General features: G+C 39.6%; 1 protein-coding gene across 1 annotated transcript in view; it reads right to left on the bottom strand.

Moving 5' to 3' along the window:
• Nucleotides 1–8,571, bottom strand: part of LOC146484664 (endothelin-converting enzyme 1-like) — a 37,298-nt gene extending 28,727 nt beyond the window's left edge. Inside the window, exons 1-2 of the mRNA XM_085104752.1 lie at nucleotides 8,279–8,571; nucleotides 145–243 (exon numbers count right to left, since the gene is read on the bottom strand). Coding sequence (XP_084960878.1) covers nucleotides 145–243; nucleotides 8,279–8,474 — 295 coding nt within the window. The 5' untranslated portion in view covers nucleotides 8,475–8,571. The remainder of the gene's footprint in view (nucleotides 1–144; nucleotides 244–8,278) is intronic.
• Nucleotides 8,572–17,330: the final 8,759 nt, after the last annotated feature.

Genomic DNA, 17,330 nt, shown 5'->3' on the forward strand with positions numbered 1-17,330 from the left:
TAATTGTCATTGCTCTTCTACTGGTGAAAGGGTTGACTCCAAGACTTACGGTGTGAGGAACAGAGGCTCCGGGCCGTGGATTCCTACTTAATGGGCAAATGAGGGAGTTTTAGAGTAGAATAGAGCTCCAAAAAAACTACCAACCTTGAGAAATGTTGAAGCACCTTGTAGTATTACAAATTGTTGCGTGGGGCGTCGGTGGTGACGGTGGCGTCGAAGGCGTAGATGTTGAACTACTATGACCTAACAGGAAAAAGAGGTCAGTCGAAGGTGGATTTACGCCCAGAAAACCCGTATGGCTGTCTTTTTAATTTCAACACTAGAAAACTTCGCGTGATGGCCAGCGTCACCAGATACGACAACTTTGTTCCAAGGCTACAAATAAATCAACCCCAAGTTTGAGGCATTTGGAGTGTTTTTTTTTTTTTTAGCGAGGCGTTTATGGTAACCTGCGAGAGCAGACGCCGTCTTTTCGAGGTTGTCTTTCTTGCGCCGCAGGCTCCGTCGGTAGCGTCAAAGGCAAGATGTGGGATGTCGATCTTCAGCCAAAAAAGAATCGTTTATGTGAGGGTGAATATGTCCACAGGAAAAGCCTAGATTTCTTGCCTTTGTATTACCGGAGGGGGGGGGGGGGGGGGTTCTTGAACAACCGAGTATAATAGTCGCCAAAGCAGGAGCAAATAGGAAGACTGTATGTTACAAATAAACCCAATCTATTATTCAGAAAATTTCTTAGAGACAAATCTCCCATCTCACACCCAATTTCAAATATAATCTTTGAACCTTAGTTTTTCTCTGCAAGGAAACTGTGACCCGAATAAGCCTCAGGCACTTCACCCTTTTGAACTGAAATCACGCAGGCTTACTCTGCTGTGCCGAGAAGCACTCATTTACACATGAACCTTGTATTACATACAATTAAACTTGGAAACGTTGGGCAAAGCCTCCAGCCACAATAATCGCTTACATTTTGACCTCATATTTAATATAGGCATTTTCAGTGATACGTGCATAGCAGAGGACAGCGACTATCTTTCCGAATTCGACATGCCACATCACATTGAAAATGGCTGTAAGGTGTTTTGATTAGTTTTTGAGGTACCATACCTTACTTTTAAAACCGCCTTTTTGGGTAGATTTCTCCGATAACAGTTGATGTGAAATTTACACCAGTTATTGGTTTTTAAAAGTCTATCTGATAGTCTATCTGTATCGAGCCACCCTAAAGTGCGAAAGTAAAATCTGGTTTTCGGACATTCGAGAGTATTTTAGTTTGAAATCATACGAAACCATTTTAAAAATGATCTTTAAAGCCATTTTTTAAGAACAACCACAATTTTAAGTTAACTCAACATTGTATATAGTTCACTATTAATTAATTCAGCATTATATAATTAGTTTAATATTCGATATACAGCTTACTTGATCACTGCATGCAAAGATGTGTTCAATAGAATATGTTTTGTTATCAGATCTGGTGTTCTAAAACAATGTTTCATGTATCGATATTCAATTACACATGCGTTGATCAATTTGAAGGACCATTAATCCGGCTATTGGGTTTAACGTAGACTTCTCCGATACCAGCTGATCAGTGTTTCGATATTCATATCAACATTTAGAATTATGCGCCACAAACTCTACAGTCTCTGTTATACGTTGTCGAAGGTATTTACACATATAAAAAAACTAGAGTGCAATAATATGCAGATTCTATGGCCTGAATCCGAGATAGTCAACTAGAATTTCCCACCCAACCAGTGCTTTGTTGTAAATGATTGTGCGTGTTTTGGGGGATGGGCATTTTGACCGTCATATTCGGCGCCAGGGTAAATTTGAACAAGCCGATTTTCAAAAGTTCATGATCAAAAGAAAGGTAGTACGTTTTGCATTGCCGCCATGTTGGTGTACAAAACAAAAGAAAATTTGTTCACATAATTTGCATAAAAGTGGAGTTAACTCCCAGAGGAGAAAAATATTATGGTTCCTATACACCAACATGGCGGTCCGTGCACGTTCGGCCATTCAATATTTTTGGTTTACTTTTTCTAGATAAAGAACAGAAAACAGTAAAATCGATACCTTATTTTGTTTTCCTTTCTTAAGTATCTCAAACGAGCAAACTGTTTTGGATTCTAACATATCCTTTTCTACATTTTCATAATTTTGCACTGTAAACAACTGTTTGTGTCCATGGGAAACGCCCAAATGTCCTAAATTTACTAGAAAATCAAAAGACAATTTCTCCTTTGGCAAGTGCAGGAGTCATTAAACGAAAAACGAAAAAACGGAAGTCAGGTCCGTGCACGTTTCGGCCATTTAATATTTTTGGTTTACTTTTCCTAGATAAAGAACAGAAAACAGTAAAATCGATACCTTATTTTGTTTTCCTTTCTTGAGTATCTCAAACGATCAAACTGTTTTGGTTTCCAACATATCCTTTTCTACATTTTCATAATTTTGCACTGTAAACAACTGTTTGTGTCCATGGAAATCGCGCAAATGTCTTAAATTTACTAGAAAATCAAAAGACAAATTCTCCTTTGGCAAATGCAGGAGTCATTCGAAAAAAGAAAAATATTTCCGCTTGCTTCCATGTTTTCCTTTTGTCGTTTCATATGTAAGCCGAAACGAAAAACGGAGAGATCAAACTTCCGTTTTTCCTTTTGTCGTTTTGTTTGTAAACGAAAACGAAAAACGGAAAACGGAAGTCGACTTTCGTTTATCCTTTTGTCGTTTTGTTTGTAAACGAAAACAAAAAACGCAAAACGGAAGTCAACTTCCGTTTTTCCTTTTGTCGCTTTGTATGTAAACGAAAACGAAAAACGGGAAACGGAAGTCGACTTTCGTTTTTCCTTTTGTCGTTTTATATGTAAGAGGGAATGAAAAAAACGAAGAACGCACGTTAACTTCCGGTTTTCTCTTACCTAAAAACTACATCTTTGTTGTTTATCATGTTTTTTTTTTTTTGTTAAAAATGCATTCGGGGTGAGGGAAGGGAGAGGAGGTTAGGGGAGGGGGGGGGGGGATGGTGTCATATACAGCTACTAAGAACGCGGACGACTTGGGACGATTTGAATGTGGCGAACCAAAGGAGTCTGGCTCTAATCCAGGATTGGCATTTTGGTTGTGTAAAAATTGGCTCAAGCCCGCTAAACTGCATCTTGTTCCATGCAACATGGACGGGTTCGACGTGTACACTAGCCTCCCACGCAGACGTTCTTAGGGGTTCGTCACGCGTTCCTGCCCCACGAACGTCGTTCGTGGGGCAGGAACGCCTGACGAACCCCTAAGAACGTCTGCGTGGGAGGCTACGTGTACACTAACAGAACATACATTCTTTGGCGCGGTCGGCAAAGAGTACACTTCAGAGAAGATGACATAACAGCTGATAGAATATCGGCAGTTTTTAGCCTGAGTAGTGTATTTTTGAGTTACCTTCATTGTCAAATCATCTCCTTGAATGTTGCTGGCTTACGTTGGTGCTGTTACTTGGGAATTATGATTCTATTTAAAAACCGAAAGGGAATAGGATGGTCACAGAAAAAAGGCTTTGGCGCGTGGGAAATCTATGCAATTCAAAATTTACTTGTGTATGGCTTCCTTCCTTACTCCTTACTGATTACATCTGAATAATATCCGGCGACGGAAATCCACTGATAGATCTAAATACTTAATACTTGATAAAACGTGAAATTTTTGGCAAAAATCACCACCGTTGAATTCTGAGATTTTACACGAAAAGGGAAAATCAGGGAATGGGATGGTCAAGTGCTAGGTAACCACACTGGACATTTTCTCACCAGGAGTATCTTACGAAATTCGAGTATATTTTCAATGTCTTTATTCTTGTTATGCGCGTGTAATATGGAATTACAAACATTGCGAAAACAGATCACCAATTAATGACTTGATAAAACGTAAACTGTGTTAAAATTTATCTCAGCTTAAGTAGTATTTTTATGAACGCGTTTCGGAAAATCCTCGATTTATTTGCAGTTACCACTTTAAATGGGGCTTGCATGTTACAGAATTTTGTAACCAAATCCTTTATGACCGAGGAAAACCCCCTTTCGGTTTTTAAATAGAATCGTAATACCCAAGTAACAGCATAAGCCTACGTAAGGTTAATGTCACTTCCAACGTAAGCCAGCAACATTCAAGGAGATGATTTGACAATGAAGGTAACTCAAAAATACCTTACTCACCCTAAAAACTGCCGATATTCTATCAGCTGTTATGTCATCTTCTGTGAAGTGTACTCTCTGCTGACCGCGCCAAGAATGTATGTCCTGTTAGTGTACACGTCGAACCCGTCCATGTTGCATGAAACAAGATGCAGTTTACCGGGCTTGAGCCAAATTTTAGACAACCAAAATGCCAATCAAAGCACTACATTGGCCAATCCTGGATTAGAGCCAGACTCCTTTGGTCCGCCACACTCAAATCGTCCCAAGTCGTCCGCGTTCTTAGTAGCTGTATATTGTTTACATACAAAACGACAAAAGGAAAAACGAAAGTCGACTTCCGTTTTCCTTTTTGTTTACACACAAAACGACAAAAGGAAAAACGGAAGCTGACTTCCGTTTTTCGAGTTTCGTTTTCGTTTTCATACAACACGACAAAAGGAAAAACGGAAGTTGACTTCCGTTTTTTCGTTTTTCGTTTTCGTTTACAAACAAAACAACAAAAGGAAAAACGGAAGCTGACTTCCGTTTTTCGAGTTTCGTTTTTGTTTTCATACAACACGACAAAAGGAAAAACGGAAGTTGACTTCCGTTTTTTCGTTTTTCGTTGTCGTTTACAAACAAAACGACAAGAGGAAAAACGGAAGCTGACTTCCGTTTTTCGAGTTTCGTTTTTGTTTTCATACAACACGACAAAAGGAAAAACGGAAGTTGACTTCCGTTTTTTCGTTTTTCGTTGTCGTTTACAAACAAAACGACAAGAGGAAAAACGGAAGCTGACTTCCGTTTTTCGAGTTTCGTTTTTGTTTTCATACAACACGACAAAAGGAAAAACGGAAGTTGACTTCCGTTTTTTCGTTTTCGTTTACAAACAAAACGACAAAAGGAAAAACGGAAGCTGACTTCCGTTTTTCGAGTTTCGTTTTTGTTTTCATACAACACGACAAAAGGAAAAACGGAAGTTGACTTCCGTTTTTTCGTTTTCGTTTACAAACAAAACGACAAAAAGAAAAACGAAAATTGACTTCCGTTTATTCGATTTTCGTTTAATGACTCCTGCATTTGCCAAAGGAGAAATTGTCTTTTGATTTTCTAGTAAATTTAGGACATTTGGGCGTTTTCCATGGACACAAACAGTTGTTTACAGTGCAAAATTATGAAAATGTAGAAAAGGATATGTTGGAAACCAAAACAGTTTGATCGTTTGAGATACTTAAGAAAGGAAAACAAAATAAGGTATCGATTTTACTGTTTTCTGTTCTTTATCTAGGAAAAGTAAACCAAAAATATTGAATGGCCAAAACGTGCACGGACCGTAGAGGCAACTTCTTTCCCGGCAACCATTCACTGATTATAAAAAACGAAACATCTGAACGGTGCTGACACGAACGTACAGACAGAAGTTGTTTATGGATTCCATGCGGTATTTGAATATTCAATCACTTGACGCCTGATTAATGCCAATGCCTAATAGACAAGGAAATCAATTGGGACTATTGAATAGTTTGACATGTATGACGGCCGAGGCAGAAAGATTCTTGATAAAGCAAATCTTTATAAACTCCCTTATCTTTTACTCCGTTTATTAAGATATTTCTTTCTTTCAGAGAATTATCTGGTTTTATCACTCCAACATCAATGGAGCTCAATAATCAATTATCGTTTTGTAAAACAATAGGTGTACTGAAACGCAGTCAGAGAAATAGGAATATTCCGATAACTGACTCGACTTTCTCTGTATCAATCCCAATGAACTCCAAATACATAAATTACAGAAAATGTCTTTCTTCAACTAGCTATTCGGTATTCGCTAGTTTATTCCATCTAAAATCAAAGGAAAGTGGCTCTTTTTCAGCTACGCTCCCGCGTAAATTGCGTTCCCAACCAACTAGAACTTAGTCTTCTCGAATAAGGACGATAAACCGTACGTGGGCCCAGTGTCTCACAACCCTTGTTTGTCACTGTTCGCAAAGAGTAGGGGACGTAGTTCCGGGTGTTGTGGTCTGGTCTTTGTGTGTATACTTTCCTGGTTGGTTGGGGAATGATTAGGTGGTGGGTTTACCTAGCAGGGGACCTGGTGTTCTATTGTAATGCAGCGATTGCGATGTTCGCCGGTCGCCGCGAACGGCGTATAAAATCGCCGATATCAAGCATGTCAGATATCGGCGATTAAATTAGCCAGCATTCGCCAAGTGTACCCGTTCCTGCCTTTTTCTACGCTCATCGATAATCAACTAATCAGGCTGGGCGATTTTATTACATGACTTTTCAAAATGCTCCTCGATGGAGCCCGGGAACAAGGTTGAAGTGCCACATCGCCGCAATCGGCGAAAAATCGCAAGGTGTGTCCGCATCAATCGGTGGTGAAAATCGCTCGCGATTTTCGCTGGCGATCAAATTTACCGCGATCAGTGTATAAAATTGCCAGGTATGTCGTCGGCTTAAGCCCGTCTTCGAAAAACTTACTGGAAATTCCTATCAATTCACACACACACACACATACACACACACACACAAAAAAAATGAGATGAAGACATGGAGCGATTATTTAAAAATTCTTGAAATTCTGCAAATCGAACTGGACCGAACTGGCGAATTCCCAATGTCGAAGATGAACAAACCGAAATAATTCCACCCCAAAGAAACTAAGTTATCGCTACGAGCTTCACTATTATAGTCCACCAGCTTCAACGTTTGAATTAATGAAAGTGAAAGTGGAATTATAACCGCTTCCATTGACTTCCGCCTAGGATCCACCCAACAATTAGAAATTTTGCAAATCGAACTGGACCGAACTGGCGAATTCCCAATGTCGAAAGATGAACAAACCGAAATAATTCCACCCCAAAGAAACTAAGTTATCGCTACGAGCTTCACTATTATAGTCCACCAGCTTCAACGTTTGAATTAATGAAAGTGAAAGTGGAATTATAACCGCTTCCATTGACCTCCGCCTAGGATCCACCCAACAATTAGAAATTTTGCAAATCGAACTGGACCGAGCTGGCGAATTCCCAATGTCGAAAGATGAACAAACCGAAATAATTCCACCCCAAAGAAACTAAGTTATCGCTAAGAGCTTCACTATTATAGTCCACCAGCTTCAACGTTTGAATTAATGAAAGTGAAAGTGGAATTATAACCGCTTCCATTGACTTCCGCCTAGGATCCACCCAACAATTAGAAATTTTGCAAATCGAACTGGACCGAACTGGCGAATTCCCAATGTCGAAAGATGAACAAACCGAAATAATTCTACCCCAAAGAAACCAAGTTATCGCTACGAGCTTCACTATTATTGTCCACCAGCTTCAACGTTTGAATTAATGAAAGTGAAAGTGGAATTATAACCGCTTCCATTGACCTCCGCCTAGGATCCACCCAACAATTAGAAATTTTGCAAATCGAACTGGACCGAGCTGGCGAATTCCCAATGTCGAAAGATGAACAAACCGAAATAATTCCACCCCAAAGAAACTAAGTTATCGCTAAGAGCTTCACTATTATAGTCCACCAGCTTCAACGTTTGAATTAATGAAAGTGAAAGTGGAATTATAACCGCTTCCATTGACTTCCGCCTAGGATCCACCCAACAATTAGAAATTTTGCAAATCGAACTGGACCGAACTGGCGAATTCCCAATGTCGAAAGATGAACAAACCGAAATAATTCCACCCCAAAGAAACCAAGTTATCGCTACGAGCTTCACTATTATTGTCCACCAGCTTCAACCGGTTTGAATTAGTGAAAGTAAAAGTCGAATTATAACCGCTTCCATTGACTTCCGCCTAGGATCCACCCAACAATTAGCCGGCAAGTAATTATAACGTCGTCATACAAATCCAACAGTGACCTAGCTAAAAGCAAAGACATCGGGGACCCGAATACTATCAAAGAACTATGCAGTTGCAGAGTACTGAGCTCAGTAGCAAACAAAAACTTGACAACCGGTCACCCACTGAACAGCTTTGATGTATAGTATAAAGCCGAGCGTTTCTGTAGTTTAATTTGTTATTCACTGAAGCCACGTTTTAATCGGCAGGGTGCATTAAACAAGTTTGCATTAGAATTATGGAATGCTACGGACTTACTTTTTGTGATTAATATATAAGCGACAGCGGCCACAGCTCCCGCTAATAAAAGCAACACGAGTAGTGTGATTAGCAGTCGTCCCTTGCTTCCACAGCAACACTGATGCAACCGGTACTTCACGCCTAAACCTTCTTCGCTGTCGACCAATTCCGCGGTATCGCCTGCGACTGGACTTCCTAGATTGTTCGAATTCATTTTCGAGATCTTCACTCGGAAACAAGTCCGCGTTGCCGTGAAAATAATTCTGCTCGTAAGCAAATTGCAGATGAAATTCGAATTCCTGCTTATACTTCCGGACTTCGTGCAGACCGCATGGCCGACTGACGTCATAAAACGGGAAAGTCCTGTCAATCAATTCATTAGCTATCCGGTTAGAGTCCTAAAAATTATGCCGGCATAATTTTGGACATAATACTGTAGTCAGAGCACATCGAGTATAATACCGGTATATTCATGTGAAGAGCGCTTGTTTCGGCTCGTGCGCGTAGCTGCGTAGCCACGTAGCCGCGTAGCCACGTTGCTGCGTAGCCACGTATGTTCTGTCGTGAATTGTAATACCGTCGTGAATTGTAATACCTGTCGTGAATTGTAATAACAGTTGTCGTGAATTGTAATACCTGTCGTGAATTGTAATAACAGTTGTCGTGAATTGTAATAACGTACCTATCGTGAATTGTAATAACCTGTTGTCGTAATTTGTAATAATCCGAGCTGTATTGAATTGTAATACCACGTTGTCGTGATTTGTAATAAGTCTTAAGAACAAACAATTACAAAAGAAAATAACAATTAGTTAGCTGGATTTATCCATGAAACTTGTGTTTAAATCTCGTGATGTAAAATTACTTCTCTGCTGGCCAACACAACAAGGGCTTTTCAATCAGTAATATTTTCTTCGGCTTTTGTCAAGTCCGCAGTAGTGAAGCCGGTACATGTCAGTCGGTGCGGGAACATTTCAGTGAAGAAAGTCCTCATGGAACTGTTATTTACAACTCAGTGTCAAGTATGTACGTGACTCTCATATGTTGAAACAACACGCTTGCAGAGCATTTTAAAAAGAATGAGACTTCCTTGTCCAAATGTATTTATTCACCACTCAAGATCTCTTTCGTATTTTTAAAATACTTTGTTATGAAAAAGCGTATTTTTGTCGTATTTTAGAAAAGTCACGCAGTTGAAATATGGTCAGTTGAATAATTTTACCGAACCAAGGGTGCCTCCATAACGAAGACCGAAGGCCCCAAAAGCGAAGACCCCTATTTTTTTCTGTCGTACCATCCTGAAAAGTCGCAAAGCGTCGTAAAACATATCTCATACGCTAAGAGGACCATTTAGCGGTGAAATAATCAGGATCTCGATCGTTTTATAGTTTACCCCCACCAAAACTATTCATGAGGGATTGTCTTCTTCAGATAAGCTGTAAAGGTTTAATCAATGAGAGTGAGCGTTTCCCACAACTTAATATAAACAAAAGTAAACGCGAGATACTCCACACTTTTTACAGCGGTATGAAGATGGCTTGTAAATGGAAATGTTCCGTGCTTTTTGTACAAGTACCCAGAGTACTCAGGCTCTTTGGCCAGCGGTTGGTCGCCAGGAGAGACTCTGGGGTACTGGAATTTTATTACCGCAGGATTTCTGCCGTAAAACAATCGGAGCCGTTACGGAGCTTATATAGAGCAGCCAATGAAAAAAATTATTTTTTTTCGAATTCTCCAGAGTCTCTCCTGGCACCCACCCGCTTACCAAAAAAAAAACTTGCCAGAAGTGTCAATGGCAATTCAGCGTCCTATTGAGCTTATAGATTACATAATCAAACTAGCAGTATATTCATCAGATTTTTCTTGGCCGAACCACATTTGTTATGTGTACAATCAGATTTACAACGGCGCCACAGGCTTCCAGGGGTACATTTTCCATAAGGCAATGCTGGCTACATCAGTGTTGCAAAACTGATCAGACAATTCGGATCTGGCAGTGGCCTATTATTGGAACTAAAGAAGAAAATTTCTCATCCGCGGTGGAACACCGCATGGCTGAAGCTTTACGCCACTGGTTATGGATGGCTTACAATTTTAAATATTATCTGGGGGAGAAAGATCGCTCGAAAGTAGCGCAATAATTAACAATTATTCACCGAAGTGGAGGTGAATAGTACTTGGCTAATCACCTCCGAGCTAGCCAATCAGCACGCGCGAAAAGTACTATTCACTTGTGTGGTATATACTAAGCTTGGTTGTGATTATTATGCGGGAGATGTTTGCTCTGTTTTTTTTTCTTTCCTAGTTACTGTTGAACTACGCCGCAAAATGCAAATGATTAGCAGGGGGCGAATCTTTTGTACTTTATTATTATTATAGAACATGAATTGTTTACCAGGTGATTTGAGTAGTCTGCAAGAACCTGACAAATGGTACTGTTCGGATGTTAAAACGTTGTGTTGCTTAAATTTCAAAGCGTAAACATATGTTACGAAAGTAAGCTGGATTTTGTGTTTCAAAATTTTAAAAAATACTCGTGGATCAAAATAAAGGTTGGTTTTTTGCGTCATTGTTATTATTTTCTTTTGTAATTGTTTGTTCTTAAGACTTATTACAAATCACGACAACGTGGTATTACAATTCACGACAGCTCGGATTATTACAAATTACGACAACAGGTTATTACAATTCACGATAGGTACGTTATTACAATTCACGACAACTGTTATAATTACAATTCACGACAGGTATTACAATTCACGACAACTGTTATTACAATTCACGACAGGTATTACAATTCACGACGGTATTACAATTCACGACAGAACACACGTACCCACGTAGCTGCGTAGCCATGTAGCCGCGTAACCCTGTAGCCACTATTTTCAGGATTACTTTTGGAGTGGCTGGGTATTCCCTAGTTAAGCCCCCAGTACTTTTGTAATGAAGTTTTTAGCATACACGTTTCTGAGATTAATGAGTAGCCAAGAGAGGAAGTAGGAGATGATGACAAAAAAAATTAATTTTATCAAGTTTTAGCATGTAATCGATATTGCGCTTACTTTTAATAGACTGAGCACTCAGTGAGCAGTAAACTTGGCTTTATTAAATAGCTTGCACTTTGAGACATTTGGTCCAATAAAATGTTGTGTTATTTATCGACGGTCAGGGGTAGGGGGCGGTTGCCGGAAAGCTCTTTGCCTAGTGCCAAAAGTTTCCAATTCATGAAGTTTTCAGAAGCGAAGTTTTATGAAAATTATTTGACATCGGATTTCCATACAAATACTGTTATTTCCAGACGTGTTTGCCTACACATCAAGATGGCTTCCACAACCGCGATAAAATCTATTTAAGTTTTGAACATCTGTCCACGTCGATTATGTAGATTTTATTCGCCGAGCTCAGTTGATTCGCTCCCTCGGCATGCTTTCAGTGTACATAACAACTGCACTCTTTTACTATGAGAGTTTTTATAAAAACGTTGAGGTTGAGATTTTCCAAAATTTTCAATAACATACTCCAAAGTGTACACCCCTAGGCTGACAGCCAGCTCAGAACGTCCCTATTTCATTTTATTTCATGAATACGAACCGCGCAAGCATGTCGACAAACAACTTGATCAACCACTGTTACACGGGGTCACACAACGAAAAACATCTAAGCAAAATACCTAAAATACTAATGCTGTCTTCTGTGCTCCCAGATCGATTTGTGTCATTCTTAATAAACTAAGACATATTTAAGCTATTCGGGTACTTAATTTGACAATTTAAGGCGCAGTTCAGACGCCGAACTTTTCATGAGCCGAACCTAATACCTCGAATTAAGAACATGAAAAGTTAGGCGTCTGAATAAGTTGAGAACAGCTGTTTCAATTTGGAACGGCTCAGCCATTCTTCCCGCCTGGCTCAGCCGGGAATTTCGGCTTTGGAGCGGCTTTGATTCAGACGTCGAACTTTTCATGAGCCGAACCTAATGCATAAATTATTATAACGTATTTCAAATAAGAAAATAAATAAATAAATAAATAAATAAAAAAACGCCCAAATTTACTAGCCGTTGTTCGGTTTTTGTACGAAAATAATAGCTGACCTCTTCTTTAAGATTTTAACGACAGTAGGATTAAAACGAAAGCAATTACTATAAAGGCTCGGGAAATTTTTAGAACTTTGACAAAACGCGCGTGAAATTATTTCCTAATTTCACTCGTCACCATTTGATTACATATACATATCATGGGTGGCCTGGTGACAAATTACGTTTGCAATCGTCGTGGTCGGTTCCGTCTTGTCTACACACGCAGGCAAAAAGCCGCTCGAGTACTTTATCCAACTGCTCAGGACGAACAGTCTCAGGGTTTTTCTCAAGGCCATTTTCATCACACCAGTTCTCAAAAACCTTCACCCAGTTAATTGTGCTCTTTCGCGTATTTAGGCTTTCTGCAGCGTCTTTTAATGCGTTAACTTCTTTCATCCCTAACATCTTTAAACCTGGACGCCATCTTGGCACTTAGTCTCGAGATATAGGAAACGTTGCCATAGCAATTTTGTAATTTCACATGTGAAATTATATATTAACGCTGAAATTTCGCGCCAAAATAAAGGAGTAATTTGTCACCCATGACATTAGTAGCCCTGTTAGTTAACCAGTGTTTACGAAATTTTGAGCTGACGTTTTCCCGAAAACCGTAGATTATCTTTTGGACTAAATCCGAATTTCAAGGAGGCGATTTACGTCATCGGAACAGATATCCACGGATATGAACCATCAAATTATAAATAAATTACAATATTAATGCACTGTTTGATAGGTTCCTGGGCACGTCCACGTAGTAAACGCATTCACTAGTTAGTGAAAGACCATGGGTGTTAGTAAAACTCGTAATGTCGTTTCACTTTTATTTTTATTTACATTTATTTAAGTTTTTGTTCTTCCCGAAAATTTCCTTTGTTCCGTTCTTTTTATTATTCGCTTTCTCTTGAATGCAATAAAAACCTTCTTACGAAAATTTAGTACGCGATAGTGTGCATGAAAAAATGAATTTTGTTAAGGTTTTCGGTTCGTACTGTTTCGAAAGCCCTGCTGTCAAAAGTCGATCGGCTTAAAACGTAATTGATCGCAATGAAGTCGTGTGCAAACTTCAAGCGAGTTCACGTCGCCCAGACAGCCAATTTCATATTTTATTAGTATTCTCGGCTCGTACCGTTTCGAAAGCCCTGCGGTCAAACGTCGATCAGCTTCAAACTTAACTGATTGTAATAAAGTCGTGTGCAAACTTCAAGCGAGTTCACGTCGCTCAGACAACCAGCGGAAAAACATACAAAAATTTTGCACTTTCAAATCAAGATAATATTTCATGATGTTTTGAATGACATGTGTTTTTCTGGTACATGAATTTCGGCTTCCTAAAACAGCTTGAAGTATTTCTTTAGACGAACATGCAAGGCGGAAAAACCTGACACGATGCGGCAAATGCTGGCAGCTAAACGAAATCATGAACTCTCAACCACAAACGATACAATGCAATACAATATTCTTTTATATTGAACACTCCCCAACTTAAAAAAAAACCCACAATGTCAACTTATGTATACAGCTATTTAGACAAAGGTTGTCCAAAAAAGCGTAAAAGCGTATGCGACAATGCCGAAAGGTAGTCTGGGAAAAACCCAATAAATTGCAGCTCAAAGTCCATTTTACCCGCCATGTATTTCAAGTCTTCACTGTACGGTCGAGGCATTATTGATTCTGAGCTTTTATTGAAATTTTTTGGGGTGTTTTGCGACTGCCTTTCGGCATTGTCGCGTACGCTTTTACGCTTTTTTTGGACAACCTTCGGTCGAAACAGCTGCACACTTGATAAACGATGATCTAAAATGCGTAACAGTAGTGGGAATAACCTCACTCGCAGTAGCCTGCGTAGCAGTCGTTTCCGTTTCCTTCAGGCCAAGCGGCTTTGCTCGCAAAGCAAATTCCAGCTAGCTTGCAGACAGGCTTGTAGAGACTGACGTCACACAACATAACTATCTGTCAATTAAACGATGAACATGCTACAAAAATGTTTCGTCTTTTCATATTATTTCCACTGACCTGTCCATAATCGATGTAGACCGCTAGCAGCATCTCTGATAGAGGGAGCTAGAAGATCGAAGAAACTTCAAGCGATCTAGCCTTACATTACCTTACCTTACCTAAATTACCAGCGATTGCACTCTCGGTTCTCTTTCGTCAGTGAAGCTTAACTATTATATTAGTCTCAGATAACTAGCGATTCTCGTGGAGAAGCAAATGCTTCATTTATTTACTCCAACTCCTAACTCCTAAGCGACAGAAGTGTTAGCTAATCACCGCCATTTTCTCTGAAATTCAAAGCTTTCCAACTGATACAACAGATACTAGTAGGCACTGTGAGTGCCACAGTCTTCCACGGTGCGGAGTTGGTGTACCATGTTCTTCGGGCGTCAGCGAGTAGTTTTACTGATCCATATTCGGTTTTTGAAGCATTTTTGCTTGTGCTGGTTTATATACGGCGAATGTGCTGGCCAACTAGTTGATAACTTGTCACATCAGTTATATAAGACAAATGCAACTGGCAAGAATTAAGATGAAGGCACAGAGCGAGCCAAATACTTTAGAAACTTGAAATTTCTGAAATTCTGTAATACGAGTAGACCGAATTCCGATGAAAAAGATGAACCGAAACTGAAAGGGGATTGTAAGAGAGAATTTACCGGATATTTTATACAAATAGAAATAGCTTTTCCTTAATTATTCACGCATCTAGCCACTTCACAATATGAGTTCAATAAAGAAAGGTAAGCCAAAAGAAACCGGGAAACCTCTAACAGCTTCATTATTATTGCTTCAACTGAACAGCTTCAAAGTCACAGTGGAAATGCGGGATTTTACACAGCTTGGATTCGGTGACTTCCGCATTCGGCGTTGAGCATCCGACCGTAAACTAGTCACGTCGTTATAAAAAGCAAACTGAAAGCAGAGACCTAAAAGAAGGGAAATCTATATACTTATATATAAAAAGTGCGCAGTTGCACAGCACTGAGAAATAAAGGCAATTGGCGAGGCCTTGGTAAAAAAAAAAAAAAAGCAACAACCAGGCATAATGATTGTTTCAGACAGGCAACAGACAACTTTGTTGTACTGAATAATTAAGAAAAGCACATGGCAGGGTGTATTAAACAATAGTATGCATTAGAACTATGGAATCACGGACTTACTTTTTGTGGCTAATATATAAGCGACAGCGGCCACAGCTCCCGCTAATAAAAGCAACACGAGTAGTGTGATTAGCAGTCGTCCCTTGCTTCCACAGCAACACTGATGCAACCGGTACTTCACGCCTAAACCTCCGTCACTATCGACCAATTCCGCGGTATCGCCTGCGACTGGATTTCCAAAATTATTCGAATTCATTTTCGAGATCTCCCCACACAAGGTAACAAGTACGACAAGCACACCTTGCACACAGTTAATTCAGCTCGCAAAGCAAATTCCGGCTGGCTTACTGAGTGCAAACCTCATTGAGGCTGACGTCACGAAACGGAACTATCTGTCAACACGAGGAAGTTTTTGTTAAAACTGACCTGCCCATAATTGATAGCGTCTAATATTACTTACGAGTGACCACGTGGTCACTCGTAAGTAATTTCAGCCCCGTCGTCCATAATTATGTACACCTTTTTTTTTTTAATTCTTTTTAGAACCTTTCTATTACGCGTGATGCCTTGAGGGCAGCACGTGTCTTAAAATGGGCTCGATATCTTCGTCGTCGTATTTTTTTTTTTTTTTGCTCGTGGTAGCCTGAAATCTGCATCTTTCAATTATTAACTCGTTTTATATCTATCAAATTCTATTGTTCTGATAAATTTATGGCGACCATATTGTTGACATGTCGTGGACTCAATTGTGCCGTTTTCAAACGGAAAATAAACCATTTCGAAGCGGTAAATCGAAAGAATAACTTCTAAGAAGCACTCGACATTTAAAACGGTGGAAATTAGCGAGTTCCTGGCGAAGGAATCGTGCTTTGTTTGACAGTTTTAGAACCACGATGTGAGACTGAAAAGAGGAAGATAAGCTTATTGAATGGAATTTCCGACACTTCCGGAACAACCATAAGTAGCGTAACACAAGGAAAAAAAACATAACGCGATCTTCGTGACTCAAACTATTCCATTAGCAAGGATAGTTTCATCAATCTGCGAAGCATACAATTGGAATAAATGAATTAGCCTCAGCATCACGCGTAAATGCCAGTATAGGCATCTTGTTTATAAGAACGTTGAGGCGTGATGAAGGAGAGCGCAGCGCGAGGCGAGAGGGAAAGAAAGTGCTTCGCAATCGACTAAATAAACACCTGTTTGTGCAGGCTAGTACAATGTCGTGGGCAAACTGACCGCAGAGAACTTGTACTTCTCAGAGAGAACATAGTCCCGAAGCATACTTCCCCAGAAACGTTGGAAAAATGCTGCTTTTTAATATTTTTTCTTCGGAATTAAGGACGGCGCCTACTCAATTGAATACCGGAGTATTTTTGCGCGGTTTATGACTATGCTGAAAGGCCAGATCTTAGCAAGGGTTATTAAAATCCAAAAAGAAAATTGGGGGTAACGAAGCGTTTTTAAGAGATAATTAAGCAGCAAATTTTTAATTGAAGCTTTATTATCTCTAAAAAATTCATGGTTACCCCCAATTTCCTTTTTCGATACCAAGAGCACTTGCTAAGTTCTGCTTTCTCCGCATAGTTTATATCCCTGTATTAGTAGGCACCACCCATCGAAGAACCCGAGTATCTCGAGATACGCAGAAGGTATGTAACAAAAGTAGGCACCATTCTGCAAGGAAAATGCTGCACACAAACAAACAAACAACAACAAAAACTATTTACAAGGCTAAAAACAAAAAACTCCGAAAGTTTTCCCCATAATTATGTTCTCTTCCCAAAACGTGTTTTTAAGAGCCGTTCTCAGTAACCTTCAAGAATCCGGCGACAGAAGCGAAAATTCGAATTTCTTTTTATTCGCCCCAAAAGATCCTTTTAATATTCAAAAGT

This window comes from Pavona decussata, unplaced genomic scaffold (assembly GCF_977016875.1).
Source record: "Pavona decussata unplaced genomic scaffold, jaPavDecu1.1 SCAFFOLD_32, whole genome shotgun sequence".
NCBI classification, from domain to species: domain Eukaryota; kingdom Metazoa; phylum Cnidaria; class Anthozoa; order Scleractinia; family Agariciidae; genus Pavona; species Pavona decussata.